Source organism: Strigops habroptila, chromosome 9, assembly GCF_004027225.2.
Source record: "Strigops habroptila isolate Jane chromosome 9, bStrHab1.2.pri, whole genome shotgun sequence".
In the NCBI taxonomy this organism is placed as follows: Eukaryota; Metazoa; Chordata; class Aves; order Psittaciformes; family Psittacidae; genus Strigops; species Strigops habroptila.
In genome coordinates, this window is record NC_044285.2 from 10,543,761 (window position 1) to 10,559,960 (window position 16,200).

Genomic DNA, 16,200 nt, shown 5'->3' on the forward strand with positions numbered 1-16,200 from the left:
TGTATTACCTGAAGTTGATCTTGACGAAGTCTCATAGGACCAAACTGCACATCTGTTACTGGTGCCTAGAAGAAATAACAGGGGATCATATTAATAGATATACACCTAGGTAAGAAGAAAAATTACCTCTGTTAGAGAAGACTTTTCTAATTTACCACTCTCCCACAGATATCTTGCTATCATTATGAGGTTGCTTCTTCATGAGGGTCTTAGTCTGCTTTTGTAAATTTATATGCTAAGCTGCATTAAGAGTTAGAAATCAACAAGTTACTCTTCAAAGCATTTTTATTGTTATTTTAAGCATAAAGTAATGGATTAGTCATGAAAGTTTGGTAGACAGATTGTTATTTTTCTGTATCCTCTGTATCACTGCAGCTGTTCTGCAAAACATGGAAGCGTTTAAAAACTGCTCTTTTTAAAGTCCAAAATAGCATTATATCTCCAGAAGAAAGGCAAAAACTTTGCTTTCAGAATGTCACAGGTAACAGGTGTTACAAAACCACACTAATTTCATTTCTTCAAGAGCGTTGCTGCATTCCCTCCTGCCCAGCCCCTCCAGGGAGGGTTTCAGAACTCAGATATTTCTACTTGATGATGCATATATTCAGCATGCAACTTTGTTTTGAAAAACCCTGCAAAAATGCTGACATACGTCACGCTTTCTGCATGCCAGCGATTCCCACATTAGATTCCGTTCAAGTAACACAGGCAAAGTTCAGCACGAACTGAGCTTCCTTCTCATGTGTCACTTCAAGGAATGGAGGTCAATTACCAGAAGAGCTGTTGATCGCAACTGTTTCTCTTTGATATGATTAATCGTTAATCAAGCTTGAACATGAATGACTCTTCAACTCGTATGGGAGGGACTTTCTGAAGTAGTCAAACACATAAATACAGAGGGAGACTCTAATAGGATTACACAGGTTAGGTTCTTTGGGAATTCCCACGAGTATCTGCACTTTCACATGCTTAAATGTTTTTCACTTCTTGTCTCAGAAATTAAAACTGAAAAGCAGGAATAATAATTCAAAAGGGGTAACAGAGTCCAACCAGTGGTCCTTGGAGTTACATGGACTCTTCAAAAGTAACTGCAGTAAAAAAGGAGAATAAAATTATTTTTAGCAACACAGTAAACAGAAGATATCTCTGGATTCATATGTACAAAGAAAAGATTTTATGAGTACAAAGGTGGCATTTTTACATTGTTGTGTTTCAAAGTAAAACCACACTTGAAGATCAGATTTATTGTTCTGCAGCCTAGAATTTTTCCAGTAAGTAATTTTTAAGAATCACCAGCATGTTCCACAGAAAAATCCGTTAGAATTACACGCTCCACTCCTTCTATAACCTTACTGCTCCACTGCTCAGCCCTCAGAGTTTCTCATGTGTGGTTTTACTTATTTATCAACTTGGAAGTCATCACTGCAACATTAAATAAGAAAGAAACATGAGTCAAGGAAAAATGGCAACATAGTGCCCGCAAAACCAAGCCAGGAACCAGTGTTTGCCTCTGTTATTTAAGAGGGCCTCTAAAAGCTGATATTAAAACAAGAGTCACCCTGGTCAGATCAGCTTAGTTTAAATACTCTCCAGTCTTTTTTTTTTTTTTTTTTTTTCTAATTTTGAGACCAAAAATCTCTTCAATTGGAAAAGTCAAGCTGCTTTATTCTCCCTCATGGCCCATCATCCAATTATTCAAAATCTGCACTAGAAAATAGCAAGTACTTTTGCTGATAATGCACATAGCAGGAGGGAATCCAGCTCTTTGCACCAGTGTTACTGGGTTTGCAGCACTGACAGAGTCCTAACCTGTCCTGAGTCAGTAAGACCAGCAGAAATGCCTGAAGGACAGAGGGGGAGCATGTCTATTGAGTAAGAGATGCCTTTTTACAGTCACTTCTCTGACTATAACAGCATTTCAAATTCAATTTTGAAACATTTATTTTGTACACTCCAGCTGCCAGCATAAAGCAGCAAGTGTTTTCTGTTTCACCAAGAGCAGGGCCTGAGTTGTGAGGTTCAGATCCAGAACTGAACTTCACTGGTTTCTGAGGGTATGTAAAACCACCTCTATCAGGCCAGCATATCCTTGGACTATCAGTCCCAGCCCAAGGGGAATTTTAACAAATAAGAGAAACCCTTAAAGATAAATTTAAACAAACACGATCAATTGCCAGTTATTGCTTTTCAGAACCTTCTTTCTTTTAAAAAAGTTGTGAATGAATAGTTGTCAAAGTATTTGAAGGACTGAGCCTGAAAAAATTTTTCTTCCAGAAACCTGTGGCCATTTCTACACTGAAAATACCTGTCTATGCACCATTCAAGCTTAAGTTACCAGTACTGCCCAAATAAGACAAACTGTCTTGTTACACATTAACTTGCTGTCCTGAGCAGAAGAAAAACTCTGGTCTGCATCTCAGCTGGAAAATTTTGGTGAACTCCAGTTAATTCTTAATCCTGTTGAAATCGGTTCAAATAACTTGATTAATCATTTGAAATTTTTGTGTGCTGCTGGTAGCACTGACAAGTAACATGCTGATTAAGTACTGTGTCAAAAATCATGGCTTCAGCAAGGATTAGCAGAAACTCTCAACTAGGGGTGAACTAAACAAGCTTTTAAAATACCTCTAATGCTGCAAGCTTGTAAGGAAACAAAACCCAGCCAAAGGTCACATGTATAGTAACTGCACAGACACATCTTTATTGACTCACACCTTTTGGTACTTCTTCCTTGAAGTTTCTTTTCTACTTGAAAAACAAAAACACAAGTACATTTTCAGATTGACAGACAGGACTTAACGCATGTGACAGCCTTCCAGGCAGGCACAAACCTGTAAGAAAGTGTATGAGAGGACAGAGAGGCAGAAATAGTTGTAGGTTCCTGGAATGGATTGCGATAGAGCTGGGCCCCTTGCCAAAGAGCCGCTTATGTGAACTTCACAAGTACAGCATATGTGACTGTGACAAGGCCCAAGTCCAGGACATTTTGAGCTCCCTGGCTATGAATGCAAGTCTTTTGAAAATCCTTCCTTGGCCAAACAGCCTCAGAGGCCAGCCCATAACTTGAAGCCTGGGACCAAATCAAACAGGGGGTAGGAAGGAGTCCTGCTGCAGGTTTCTGACGGCACAGCCTGCTCTCACTGCAGCCCCACACTTAAACCACCCCAGGAGTGCAGGCTGGTGCCAGGGCTCATGGTCTCAAAGACACCTAAATGCCAGAATAGTTTGCAACACTAACTAATTATCAGGCTTTTGGAAAGGCAAACCTTTGTGGCTCATATGTGCTAGTGCAACTCCACAGTAGCTGCAGCTCAGCTCCTCAAGCTCTGGGAAGCAAGAGATGCCTGTAATAGCAGGCTGCAGGTCAGCAACTACTAGTTAGCTTTAATTGCAGACAGCAGCTCAGTTACTGCAGCAGCAAGGGCTTACACCCTCTGCTTAGAGACACAGCAGATAATCAACTCCAGGCTCCTTTAAACGCTTACACACACAGCAATTGCAGCCATTTTACATTCTCTGACTCCCGGTAGCACTTATTTTCCCCAAAATTTGCCTTTCTTATTAGAACACTGTATTTTCCATATTGGCCCTGGCACAAAGTGAGATCAGTCCCAAGACAGTGCCATTAGCCATACATATGATAACTGTCAATGGGGAGTCTTCTACTGACTGCTGCGTGCAGCTTAACACTCACTAGAACACTCACATCTGCATGTTGTAGCAGTCAAGTTGCAAACATTGAAATTGCTGATGGAAATGCTTCATGTTTTCAATGCCCAGAGAAAAGTGAATGTTTGGTAAACAAAAACAACTGCAATTAGCTTTAAAAAGAGAGACCTAAGCAACTGTGACTGATCTGATTAAAGTACAACAAACTCAGAGTTGACCTGATATAACCTGGTAAAGTACTTCTCACTGAGTCATTCTTCACATTTTACCAGAACGGAATCTACAGGAATGGTCTGTTCATGGTTGCTGGGCTGGGTTTTGGGGTTTTTTTCTTTCCTACAGCTAGAAAATCTTTAAATGAACTTGCTCAATGACTAAATGTAGAAAGGAATAAAGGGTGGAAATAAAGCCAGCTTGATCCACATGCTCTCTATGGTGATAAACTGCCTGGTTGGCATGTGGAATACATCAAAGCAGCCCACAGGTCTCCCATTTGCTAGAGGTCTCATATCTTGGCTTTCTCCAAAATGCCTCTCTTACCATGACCAATTGGAGAGAAGATCAAACCTCCTAAAAGGGCAGAGTCAGCCCCAAAAAAATCCTTTGGCTATTAACTCCTGCTATGGAGGGCACATACATTCCTTCTGGAGGCTGATTTTCTTAAGGCACTTCTTTTATGAAGCTTTTGGGGGATGTTTTAAAACAGAGCCCGGCACAGCCCAAGGTAGCTCATCAGAGCCAGGACCATGGGCTGGTGCTGCACTATCCGCTCATGAGAAGGGCTGGCTGGGGAGCTGCTGGCATCCTGGGGAGCAGAAATGCTCACCTGAAATCCTCCTCCACAATCCACAACTGCCCAATCACTTCCTTTCTGCCTCAGGGCTGTGCAGATGACAGGAATGACTTTCTGTGTGGCCATATACTGGCCTGTGCTAGTATCCCTCCCCTAAAGGGCAGCTGATAGCATTTCTGCTCCTGCTGCTCTTCTCACCTTTTCCAGGTTAGAGTTTGCAGGAGATGTGACAGCTTATTTTTCCTGCAAATAACTTGAACAAAGAAGTGACATAAACTTTTGCAGAATGGATTGCAGATGGTATGTGCTGCTGTACGGCTAGCATCCGTGTTTAGAAAGCAGATAATGAGAAGAGAATTTCTGTTAGTAGTTTAACACTAAGTAACTGTGTCTTCAAATAAAGACTTCAGCCTTGAGGCTCTGACTCATTATAATACATGACACAGATAGCTACAATGATTAAAGCTCATCACTGGTCCTAACGGACTACAGCCACCAAAACTCATCATTGTATTCGGATCCATATTTTAAGACATCACAAAAAAGTGTTTTATCGATCTTTAAAATTTATACTTCAGTTTTCTACATATACTAGGTACATGACATAAATAAACATGAGTTATCACAGCATGACTTGACAGTCTTGATCATCGAGATGTGCTAGGAGCTACAGGACTGCTAACTTAAACTGAATTTTGATAATTCTAAGAAAAAAAAAAGGGATTAATTTTACAAATGAAAAAAACCCCTTTTTCTAAGCCTGCTATTTTAAGCATAGACTTATAACCCCAGAAAATGAAAGCCTAAATGAACCCACAGATTTATACCTTACCTTAAACTTTAACTGATGCAGGCTCTACTAGCAGCAGAAATTTGAATTCTACATGGTAATACCCTTTCTCAGAAACCATAGCCAAATCCTCTTGGGTGCTGAAAGCTAGGAAATAACCCATTCAGTATAAAGTGGCATGACAAGGTCCAGGATCTAGTCCACCCAGGTCATACCAGCATGGTGCCTCTATCTCAGCAGAGCTGGGCTTTGTGGCCCAGTGTGGCTAACATCTCTGCACAAGAAAGTCTCCATGTTCATGATCAGCTATCAGGTGTTCACTATTCACATTTTTCTTTGTTTATAATAATCTTTATCTCTTTCTGAAATATATGAACACAAATCTGTGATCATTTACCTATCTCTTCCTCGGTGGAAATCTAAGTAGAGAATTTAAAGCTTAGTTTCCTATTTTCCATGCACTTTCTGCTAGACATTTAACATCACTGCTCACATCTTCCTTGCAGACCCTGACAGAACTGTTTTGTTACAAACTTAACATTGGTACAAGTTACATGAAATGCTGGCTGAGCAGATCTTTCTAACGCACACAACTGTTCAGAGCATAAAATGATTTTTATAGGCCACAGGCTGAACTCCAACCTGGTTTGCAACAGTGAAAATTCAGGTTAATTCCACCAAATATGAAGAGAATATGCTGTATTTACTTCAGCATAATTGAAGCGGGAGTCTGGCCCCATGCAGATACTTCTTTGGAGGCCACAACAGTTCGAGTAAACAGTAAGAGGGAACAAAGTGTCCAAGGTTTCTGCCTTTGCTCAACAGATTCAAGGACAAAGGTAAGCCCGGCTCTCAAAGACCCTAAGCTGTACGTGCTCAGTTTATTCTTCACTGAAACACAAAGACAAGAGTTCTGAGAGGCAACTAAAATTTACCAAAACTGCTGTTGAACCTAGACGAAACCTGTTAATTCCAGCCATTTTTTCCTATTTCTGTTTCATAAAAGATGCAGACAAATGTCACAGACTCAGTAAGTTTCATAGGGTAGCATGCTGTATCAGTGCAATATGCTTTGATAAAATCTAGCATTTACATTAATCTAAACCGGGTTCCCACCGATGCATCTCTGCCAACGAAACGATATGGACTTAGATCTATATTACGATGTCTGAAAATCACCTGAGGTTCTGTTCCAGTATCTTTTTCCTTTTATCTATGTTCTGTTTAAAATCAATTCCTAGAATTATCTGTGATACTGCCATGTAATGATACAATAGTCAGTGTAAGCAATGGGGTAACACAGCCTCTGTGTTCTTACTCCACTTCTTAAGTTTTAGTACCAGTTGTGAACCAATTTTACATAAGTGAGCTCCTAAGAGCCAAACTATGGCCTCTGATTCACACCATTTGGACTGCTTGCAGGTTTTGTGAGAAGAAAAGCTTTATTGAGCATAACGAATTGCCAGAGCTCGAGTCAGGCTGCTGGCCATGTCAGCCACGAGACTCACTCTCTTATTCCTGACTTCCTCACAACACCTTTACCACTCCTAAAATACAGCCCCTCTTCTACTGCTCAGCCTGGGGGCAAGTTTTGTGTTAACTTGGGTCCTGAGGAAGCTACCTACACCCAGCTGGGACCAGGACTGCTTCCCTGCTGTGCCAGGACACAGTGCTGGATACTGGCTACCCTGGTTTCACCAGGCCTCTCCCGGGACCGAGGAGGACTCTGCTCATTTTTGGCTAATTGTCTGGCTTGCCACACATGCCAACCATTATTATACATGTTTGTTTGTTTGTATTCTGGGCACAATTCTCCACTGCATTTCTTCAGTGTTATTCCACTGCAATGAGTAAAGCGAAATTAGAACAAAACTGGAGTAATACTGTTGTGAAATTGAGCTTGCTGCCTTCTAGCACACTTTAGACACCACTGAGAATTCCCATTTTGTACCATTTATAAATTCTCCTCTCACTCTTTATAGGAAACTTTGGTTATCAAGCTGCAAGCCTGGCACTAGCAAAAGTGAATCATTCCATTTTGTTGGGAATAATTAATGATGCGTTCCCAAAGTGACTTTTATTATTATTTGTAATGCAGTAAGGTCTGGGTGACCTCTGGCCCAGACGAGTGGCCCACTGTGGAAAAGTTGTACAGTGACAGGACAAAAGGCAGTCAGCTATCCCTGCCATTGCTAAAGGTCAGAACTTTTACACAGACCATGCTAACAATTCGGGGGAATTTAGCTGTTGATAGGGTACTTAAGCGATAAAACAAATGTCATTATCACTTCGCGTGCCCACAGCACTATCACACAGAACCCAAAACTTATAGAGGGAGGAAATGGTTGCTGTTTCCACTTTTACATTCAGAGGAACTGAGGGACAGGGGGAGAGAGACAGTCCCAGCACACTGTGCTGAGCCCCGGCGTCTCTCGGCATAGCGTCAGTTACCCCTGCGTCCTGGCCAACCAACAGCAGCAGGCACTGGTAATACTGGGGCCACTGATGATATCTGGTCTCTGGAAAACACCCACCAATTTCTGGAATTCAAAACAATAGTTTCTGATAACTCAAATACAATTTACATTATGACTTGGTAACCATAGCATTACTGTAGGCTTCTATGGTAAGCAGATACCACTCCAGCAAACTGACTATGCAAATCTCACACTACGTACTTCCACAAGAGACCTCATTCTCAATGAGCCGCACACCGAAAAAGGACAGAATAAACCACAGACAAGTCAGAAAAAGAAAGCCATCTAATCATTAATCCACATTGATGTTTTCTGTTCGGAGAACAAAGTTGAATGGAAACCAGTCCTCACATGAAAAGCCATTCAAATCTAGCAAGTTCTATTTGCTGCAGCATCTACCTGATTCAGAGATCCTTTAAAGGCCTGTATGCTATGCACAAGTACACAGGGCTTGAAACTCCATCTATTTGTCTGTTTAGAAGGGAAAAAATGTGAATCATATGCTCCACAACAGCCCTGGAGATGTGGATCTTCCTTAGCGTTGGTCTGTGCCCCGTGGTCATCATTTTGCCAAATAACCAACCAGCACTGAATTTAAAGTGCTCTAGGCCTTCATCTGCAGATTTGAGATGGCACACTGTGGTCTTCATTAAGGTCTCCACTTTGTGACAAAGTTTTTCAGTAACTTCTCCATTCAGGCACACACGCACAGATCTTCATGTGGAGGCTGTGAGCGCTCCCCACGTCAGATCCCTGGGCTGCAAACTAAACTGTAGCCAAATATTTCTGTGTGGTGAGGGCATGCCATAGAGCATTTGTAGTTATGTCCTGCGCTAAGAGAAAAACAGCAGCTTAAATGATCTGGCTTGTACTTTAGAATAATTTTAAAACCCCGTAATAATGGTTTTCTATACATAGATTGCAGAAATTGATGCTTTTATCAATGAAAGAAGAAAAAAAAAAGAAAAGAAGAAAAAGTAGCATGAACATTTTCAGCTGTTCAAAGTCAAATGTAGTTTTTAAGCATTTACTTTTTTGGCGAGTCCAGCTTAAGGGTAACAGGAATAGAATGTGCAACATGTAGAAACTGAATCACTTCAGAAGAAAAAAGAGGTCACTGTTAAGGTACTAGCACCTAATTCCATGTTTTTTTTGTTTATGACAGAACTCAAGGGTCAGCTAGAATACCCTGCACTTCAGAGCACATGTCCTCTGAAGTCAGGCAGCCTTGGTATTCCAGGCTTACTTGCAAATAACAGCTGTAATCGCCTTTGTGAGATGTTACCTTGCGGGCAGCTGAACAGCACGTACGTGTGGGCATTACACCTCTCTGAGTTTCAGCAGCTATTCCCTTGTACTCCAGCATCTTTGGGACCTCTCTGGTTTGCCCCTTCCACCCAGCACCAGCCACACCCGATCTCATAAAATGCCTTAAAGGCAGCCACATAAAAATTGTGCATCCAGCAGTTCCCAGCAGGCCGAGACACCTATTTCCTTTCTCCTTTTCCCCCCACCTGATACAAGTCTGGTTACTCCACTGGCTAGGAGAGCTATAACTGAGCTTTGGGGACCAAGTAACTCCTCATATGACAGCACCGATATAAAAGTTTTGGTGTGCTCTCATCTGTTGGCATCTCCACACAGATGTACAGGCTAGCCAAGATGACAGAGAAGAAATCAGTCTTTAAGTTTTGCAGGTCATCAGCCAACACGCATTCGAAACCAGAGCATTAAATACGTTGCAGTTTGCAACAGTCCAAGCAAATAAATCCAGCTTTGGCTTTACCAACATCTTTGTCTAACTGAAAAGGAACTTCTCATTTGCTTGCTGTTGCCTCAGGTGTATTAATTTTGCAGGCAGGCTGGAGCTGACTTTCCATCCCCCCACTTGAGCAGAAGCTTTAGTACAAATACTACATTCTTCTGGCCCAAAGGGAAATTCTTGCTGCCTGCACTTTAACAGTTGAGCTGCACGGCACTCTGGGAGACTTAAATATGGCACAGTAGTTCTATTGTTTAATATTATTAAAACTGCTTGCTCTCTTGTGATTCTGCAAGATCCCGGAGTGTAGCAATAAGCACTAATCTGTTTCATATCTACCAGCTAGTTCTCTTCTTTCTAGTGAACACCACTTGCTAGTTTTATTTTAGAGATGACTACAGACAGATCAGGATATAATAGGTCTCCATTATCAGTTTTCTTTTTTTCTTTACGCACATGAATTTCAGTGGCAGTTTTCCTTGAACCATCTGGAGTTGAACAGTCTGACTAAAAGGAAGTTCCAGTCTATCAGGAAGATTTCCAATTACTTTCTTTATGTCCAACAAACTTTTCATGGCACTATCTACCAATACTGCAATTGCCACAAACAGACCAAGCGAAGCACAAAAATTACAGCACAAAAATAGCATAAACCGCTCAGTGGATCTGTCAGGCTTCCTAGAAGACCTCTAGTTTGTCCTAAGCCTCCATTTGTTAAGGAACAAACTTGCTTTTCTTATTGTTACTAATAACCCATCGTTTGCACTGGCACAGTTAAGGCTTTACTGACCATAGTAATTTTTATTATCTCCTGCCATCCATTATCACAAAAGCATACATTTCCCAAGCAGTGTCAAATGACCTGCAGCAAACTGTTGTCAGATCACAGCTGGGCAGGCAGCCAGCTGAGATTTCCCCTCCTGACCAACTGAGAATTGCACATGAGCTCCTATCATTGCTATTTTATCTCACACATCTCCAGTCTTCACGTATGTGGGCATCCTGGATAAGCCAGATGATTTTAGTCCCCTGAGACTGGATACTGACAGTATGGAGCTGCCTCCTTCTCCTTCTTCTTCCCCATTCTTCCAACCATCTGCCACACACAACAGCTTCACATAGCTTACTCAGGTGTCTGTGAACCTGCTGGACACCACTGGCATGTGGTTTTCTGTATGGTCCAAAAGGTGTGCTCTGCTCACCTTAGGTAAGAACGAATTCACTTGTGCTCTGTCCAGTATCCTGCCTGGGAACTGCTCTAAAAGACAGCAACGATGCAGTCTCCAAGATGTGATTTCACAGGTAGAATAAATGCCAAGTCAGTGGGACAGAGGCCAGTACAGTGAAAGACAAATGTTCCGTTCTGGTAATAAACATTTCAGTATTTTTGTTTATTGAATGCAGGTTTCCCAGGCTGACTGCAACTGCCTATTGACATTTGAGAAAACCAAAAGAGAGGTTCTTGGCATGCAAGCCTTTTCTAAATAGAAAACTTTGTCTCCAATAAATGAAGACTTGAGATTGCAGGAATATTCTGATGGCTTTTTAAAAAATATGAGGAAATTCACAGTAGTGCATCCTTTTTTCACCCTGAGGTTTAGCATTAATTTTGCTTGTTCACACAACCAACCAATCCAACAGGTTAACTCCAGGCTTTGTCGTAAGGAGGAAAACAGACAAATGGATTCAAGAAGTCTGGGGATTCCTTCTTTCTTTTGACCACTTTGAACTTCACTGGCCAAGGATGACTGACTGGTTTCCTCTAATACAGATGCCTCTTCATTTCTGAGGACCTACAGGGTAGTTCGAAACCTGACACTGGTTTTCTGCTCAGTCTGGTTCAGTAACACACAGTGCTTCTGCCAGCCCACAGGCTCATTAAGTATTACATGCTCGGTAGATGGGATCACTCTTTTTTTTCCTTAAGTACAGTAGAACCTTTTTACAGCCATGCCAATCCCCCTAAACTCTGCATGTCTTTAATGAAGTGGGGGTTTCGTTATAATCAGAGTTGCAATTAAGTAGAATTTGATGCAGCAAAGCAACTTCGCATTCTGGTTCTCTTGTAGACAGAACCAGAAATTCTATTCCAGATAGAATTTCACTCTATCTGGATTTGTAGGTAGGCACACTCCATTTCATTTAACTTAGAAAAAATCTGTTTGAAAAAATAACTACACTATTATATATAGTATATACAAAGCAATCTCTGCACATTCTGCCTACAAGTAGCAATTCCTTTAGAAAAGAACTGCTGGACATGCCAAAGACGACACTGCTGCTATGAAATGAATTATTAGCATGATTTTCTCTCTAGAAATGCAGAAGCAACCTATATGTTACCACCTCTTAGTGAAGTTTGACAGGACTAAAACTGTGGCAACCAAGGTCTCAGCAGAGCAGTCTCCCACAAGGCAGCTCTTTAATAAACAACTCATCAGCAAGGAAGCCCATAAAGCACCCTGCCACTGTAGCCATTAACTGAGAAACAAATCCTGCTGGGTATCAAATATCCACTTAAGATGAAATCCTGCCCACTGTGAAGTTCATTGACATGGGTACTGTCTAGATACACTCTCTCCAGGTACAATGTTTGTATTTCTCAAATAAAGTACAAGGACCATAATTAAGCATATAATAATCTATAGATGTTGAGTAGCCTCATATAAATTATTGAACCTTGAGATTTCCAGGAAAGAGAGACATCATCTGAGATACTTGCATCAGATACTTTTTACCAGTTGTATGATGGGAGTGAAACTTTCACAGAGAGTCTTGCTGCAGTTACAATGTTTGAAGGGAACATCTATAACATGCAGGGATAAGAACATGAGGTTAGGAAGAAAAGATGTGAAAACATGGAATAAATCTGTAATTTAAACATGTGCATTCACCTGCAAACTGCATAGTCAGATAAATGCTGTATAAAACCATGAACACTTAGGAGCAGTCAGCTAGCAGTGGTTAAAAGGTGCACTTGGTCAAGCAGATGTGGATATCACGCATGTCATTTGGACAGCTATTTTAAAACAGTGCTTGTCTTCCCTATCATGTGCGTAGGATGTCGGGAAATCTTTTTCAGAAGCTTTATCAGTCTCCTCAAGTTACAAGTCCTCAGACCCTACAGTGGGCCCTTCCATAGGGGCCGTATGAACACCAGAGCACTGTGTGTGATCTTTGAAACAAGCAGGTTCTCTGCTCCCCACAGCAAGGACTGCAAAATGTGAGCAGAGCAAGTCAAGACTCGTGCAGCAAAACAGTTTCTCAAATATGAGGACCACCTTCTGCACAATTTTATTGACACCTAAATCTATCTAGCTCATCTAAAAAGGTCTGATGTTGAAGATGAGAGTTGCACACATGTCCTACGATAGGAATTGTGCTAGAGCTGTGCACACGTGAGGAGCCTGGGCCGCTCTGTCACATGCTAAAGAGCTCCATGGTGCACCATTTAGTTGGGCAGAAATATCCTCATTTCATTTGGATAACAATGATGAATTAGAAAATGGAGCTACACGAAAGAAAGAGGCTCCATTTAGTCATTATATAATGAAATGGTGTCAACCTGTGCAAAGAAAACTGGCATCCATCCAAAATCAGTCTCTCTTGAGATAGAAATTATGGCATCTGACAAGATGGAAGCTCGTTTTGTAACTATCCAAAATATGTTTCCACCCTGAACATTTTTGCTTTCTCACTCCGCTGGTTTTTCTAAGAAAGGATGCAATGGGCTTAAGCCTTCTGCCGCAAGCGCGAAAGCTTTACGCCAAAGAACAAACAAGAGAAAATAGACATTAAAGTCATGTCTGGCGACATTAGTAATAAGTCCACAGTCACCATTTCCTTCTTCCTCCCCTGCACCAAGTGTTTCTTCCCAGACAGTGATCCAGACTGCTGATAGCTCTGGCAGGGAGCTTTTACCAGGAATTTTAGCAGGAAATGTTAATTTGCAAGCCTCAGTGTCCTCCCCAGGGGAAGACACACGTATCTGCACAACCAAACTGCAGGGACCCAGAGCTCCTCAGACCTGCCTGTAACATGCAAAAAAGAAACTCCTCTCTATCTCTAGCAATGCTGAGTAAAAACCGAACTGTGCTCATTTATTTTCTTTTGCCTTTTTCCCCCAAGCAATGAAATACTAGAAGAACGTCCAAAGCAAACAGAAAAATTCTGTTAATGAAATATCCAAGCTAGTGCAGTTTCATAGCGTAACTCTGAGCTCAGCTGGATTTCTAGGACACAAAACCTTGCTGGAAATTTGTAAGAACTAGAATAAACCAAAACCATTGCTATGTGTAAAAGTCCTACTGCATTTCTATAAACCTGTTTAATGGTAAAGATAGCCTGTGTGAAACAGTAAATATAACACATTCATTACAAATAAATTAGATATCAGGGATAAATAGTTTTCTAGTATAAAGTCTAATGTCTCATTTAGCAGACAGAAAGGAAAAGACTCACTTTATTAACAGTGCCAATAGAGCTGCAGTAAAGCTACAGGTCACTTGGAGAACTGAAAAATAAAAATAAACCTATAAATTCATTGAAGTTTGATGTAGCTTGAACTCTTGAATCAGACAGATCACCTGATTTCTTTTTCTTCCTCTATGAACTTTGAACATACGGATGTAATTACTTACTACAAATATAAGAGAAATAAGTGTCCTCGATTAGGAAAGCTTTTATCAATCATTGGAAGTTTCATTTGACTTGTTTTATGTGCTTGCATGTTTCTTTGAGCCAGGACAAATGTTCATATCACATTCATATTTGTGTGGTTAGCAGATTTTTCTGCATCTCTTTTGTCTTTATGCTCCAAAGACAAAACAAATGATGTGCTGCTAAATGTTGAAGTTTGCAATTTTAGTACTATGTTGCAACAGGAATATATTTTGACTAACTGTATGAGCCACTAACATGTACAGTCTAGGCATCCTCCATGGAGCACCAAAGTTCTGCTTTTTTTCTTCACTGATTAATTTGAACCAATATGTCGAACTCTGGATGACTTCAAATATACTACGAGATACATCATTTTATCCCGTTATATTTTGTAATCTAATTTTGCTAAGAACATTCAAATGCATTCCAACAAAATAAACCTTCTGTGAAACAGCAGGAAAATAGTAGAGGTGGTATCAAACCACTACTCCATTAGACATAAATTACTCACAGTACGTTCCCCACAAAACAGAGCAACAAAACTTGCAGGCCACAATATGAAGTTGTACCCAGAAATACTTTCCAGATGAAGCAAGCAAGATTTGCAGTGGTTTCGTGACACAAACGACAACTTCCTACTATTGGATGAGCAATTCTCTAGTGCATCTGTTGTCTCCTTGCACTCCTCCTGTTCTGAGTTCAGTGAGCAATGACAGCTAAAAAGGACACTCGTACAAATAGAAGGTCCACCACGGCTCTCCGTGTCCTTCCTTCTCTGTGCAGCTGGCCCTGAGTGCTGAATAGCTGATCATCTGTGAATTATTTTGTCAGTCAAATCTAACACGCTGCCTACCAAGCATGTGTGATATTTCAACCTCATGCCCCTTCTTTATTCTTAAATAATACAACCCGGACACTGCTACTCTTTGGGAAAGAGGTAAAGTATGGCCTGTTTGAACCACAAACTAATAGTACTTCAAGCATTTAAGATTGGTCTGTTTATTTTACAAGAAAAACATGCCTATTGGGGAATAATATTTTGCTGGTACTGTCAACATGGAACTATGGGTTTCTCAATTCCTATCCCACATATTATATTTCTACTTCAGACTGCATTTTAAGACAGAATTTCAGTGTTAATGACAACTTAGTAGCTTAACTGATGATTTTGCTTTGCAATTATCTTTCATATTTTTAGCCCATTTATGATTTTTAAATCTGCATGGCATATAGAGTTACCAGAACCACCATCTGACTGTCTTGCTATTTTTTCTAGAGTAAGAAGAATCTTTTGGCTCTGCCAGTCAATAAAAAACACTTCTTCTCCCAAGTTCAACTTGGAGAATTTAGTTACAGCCTTTACAAGGAGTACTATGCAAATCAGTGTTTCCCACGTAAGCAGCTTTTCACAGTCTGCAGCAAGAAACACCTTCTGGTAAGTACAGACCTATTTTTTACAGTACATGATAACATATTTACTTCCCGAAATGTTCCATTATTTCCAGTATTTCTGTCATACAAGATTATTTTTATTTTCTTTTTAATCTAGTGATTACTGTTCCGTCACTGCAGTGACTAACAGTTGTTCTCTCAACACAACTCTCCCAGTCTCATCTGGAACTCTCCCAGTTTCATCTGGTTGGAAAAACTGTGTCCCTTTGACTGCAAGCCACTGGCAATGGTGAGAGCATTCATTTCACTCTCTCTTTTGTCATCTAACACAGACTGAACAACTGGAACCTCAAGCTGATTATATCATCACTCCAGGAGTCAAAGGCAAACAACTGGAATTTATTTGTTAGAAATAAAATGAATGACACATTTTCAGGACTTTAAGCTTGCAACTGTACTTATAAATTTCCATGAGGGCAAGTTATGAATAAATTTAATCAGGAGCAGGAGGCAGAAAGCTGATTTTGAGCCCTTGAGTTCAACCCCTGTCAACAGCCCAAGGAAGAAGGTCCATACTGAGATGCCCTGGAGGCATAATTTGTTCAGAGCTCTCCTCTTCCTCTGGAGGGTAAGGAATACACCATATTAGGCCTCC

General features: G+C 40.7%; 1 protein-coding gene across 6 annotated transcripts in view; it reads right to left on the reverse strand.

Moving 5' to 3' along the window:
- PDE8A (phosphodiesterase 8A) overlaps positions 1–16,200 on the reverse strand; it is a 149,350-nt gene that overhangs the window by 34,655 nt on the left and 98,495 nt on the right. For all 6 annotated transcript variants that reach the window (XR_003993031.1, XR_003993030.1, XM_030496727.1 and 3 more), the window contains one exon: positions 9–65. Coding sequence is in view for 4 of the 6 variants with exons in the window: in XM_030496726.1 (XP_030352586.1) it covers positions 9–65 (57 nt within the window). In the remaining 2 variants the exon portion in view is untranslated. The remainder of the gene's footprint in view (positions 1–8; positions 66–16,200) is intronic.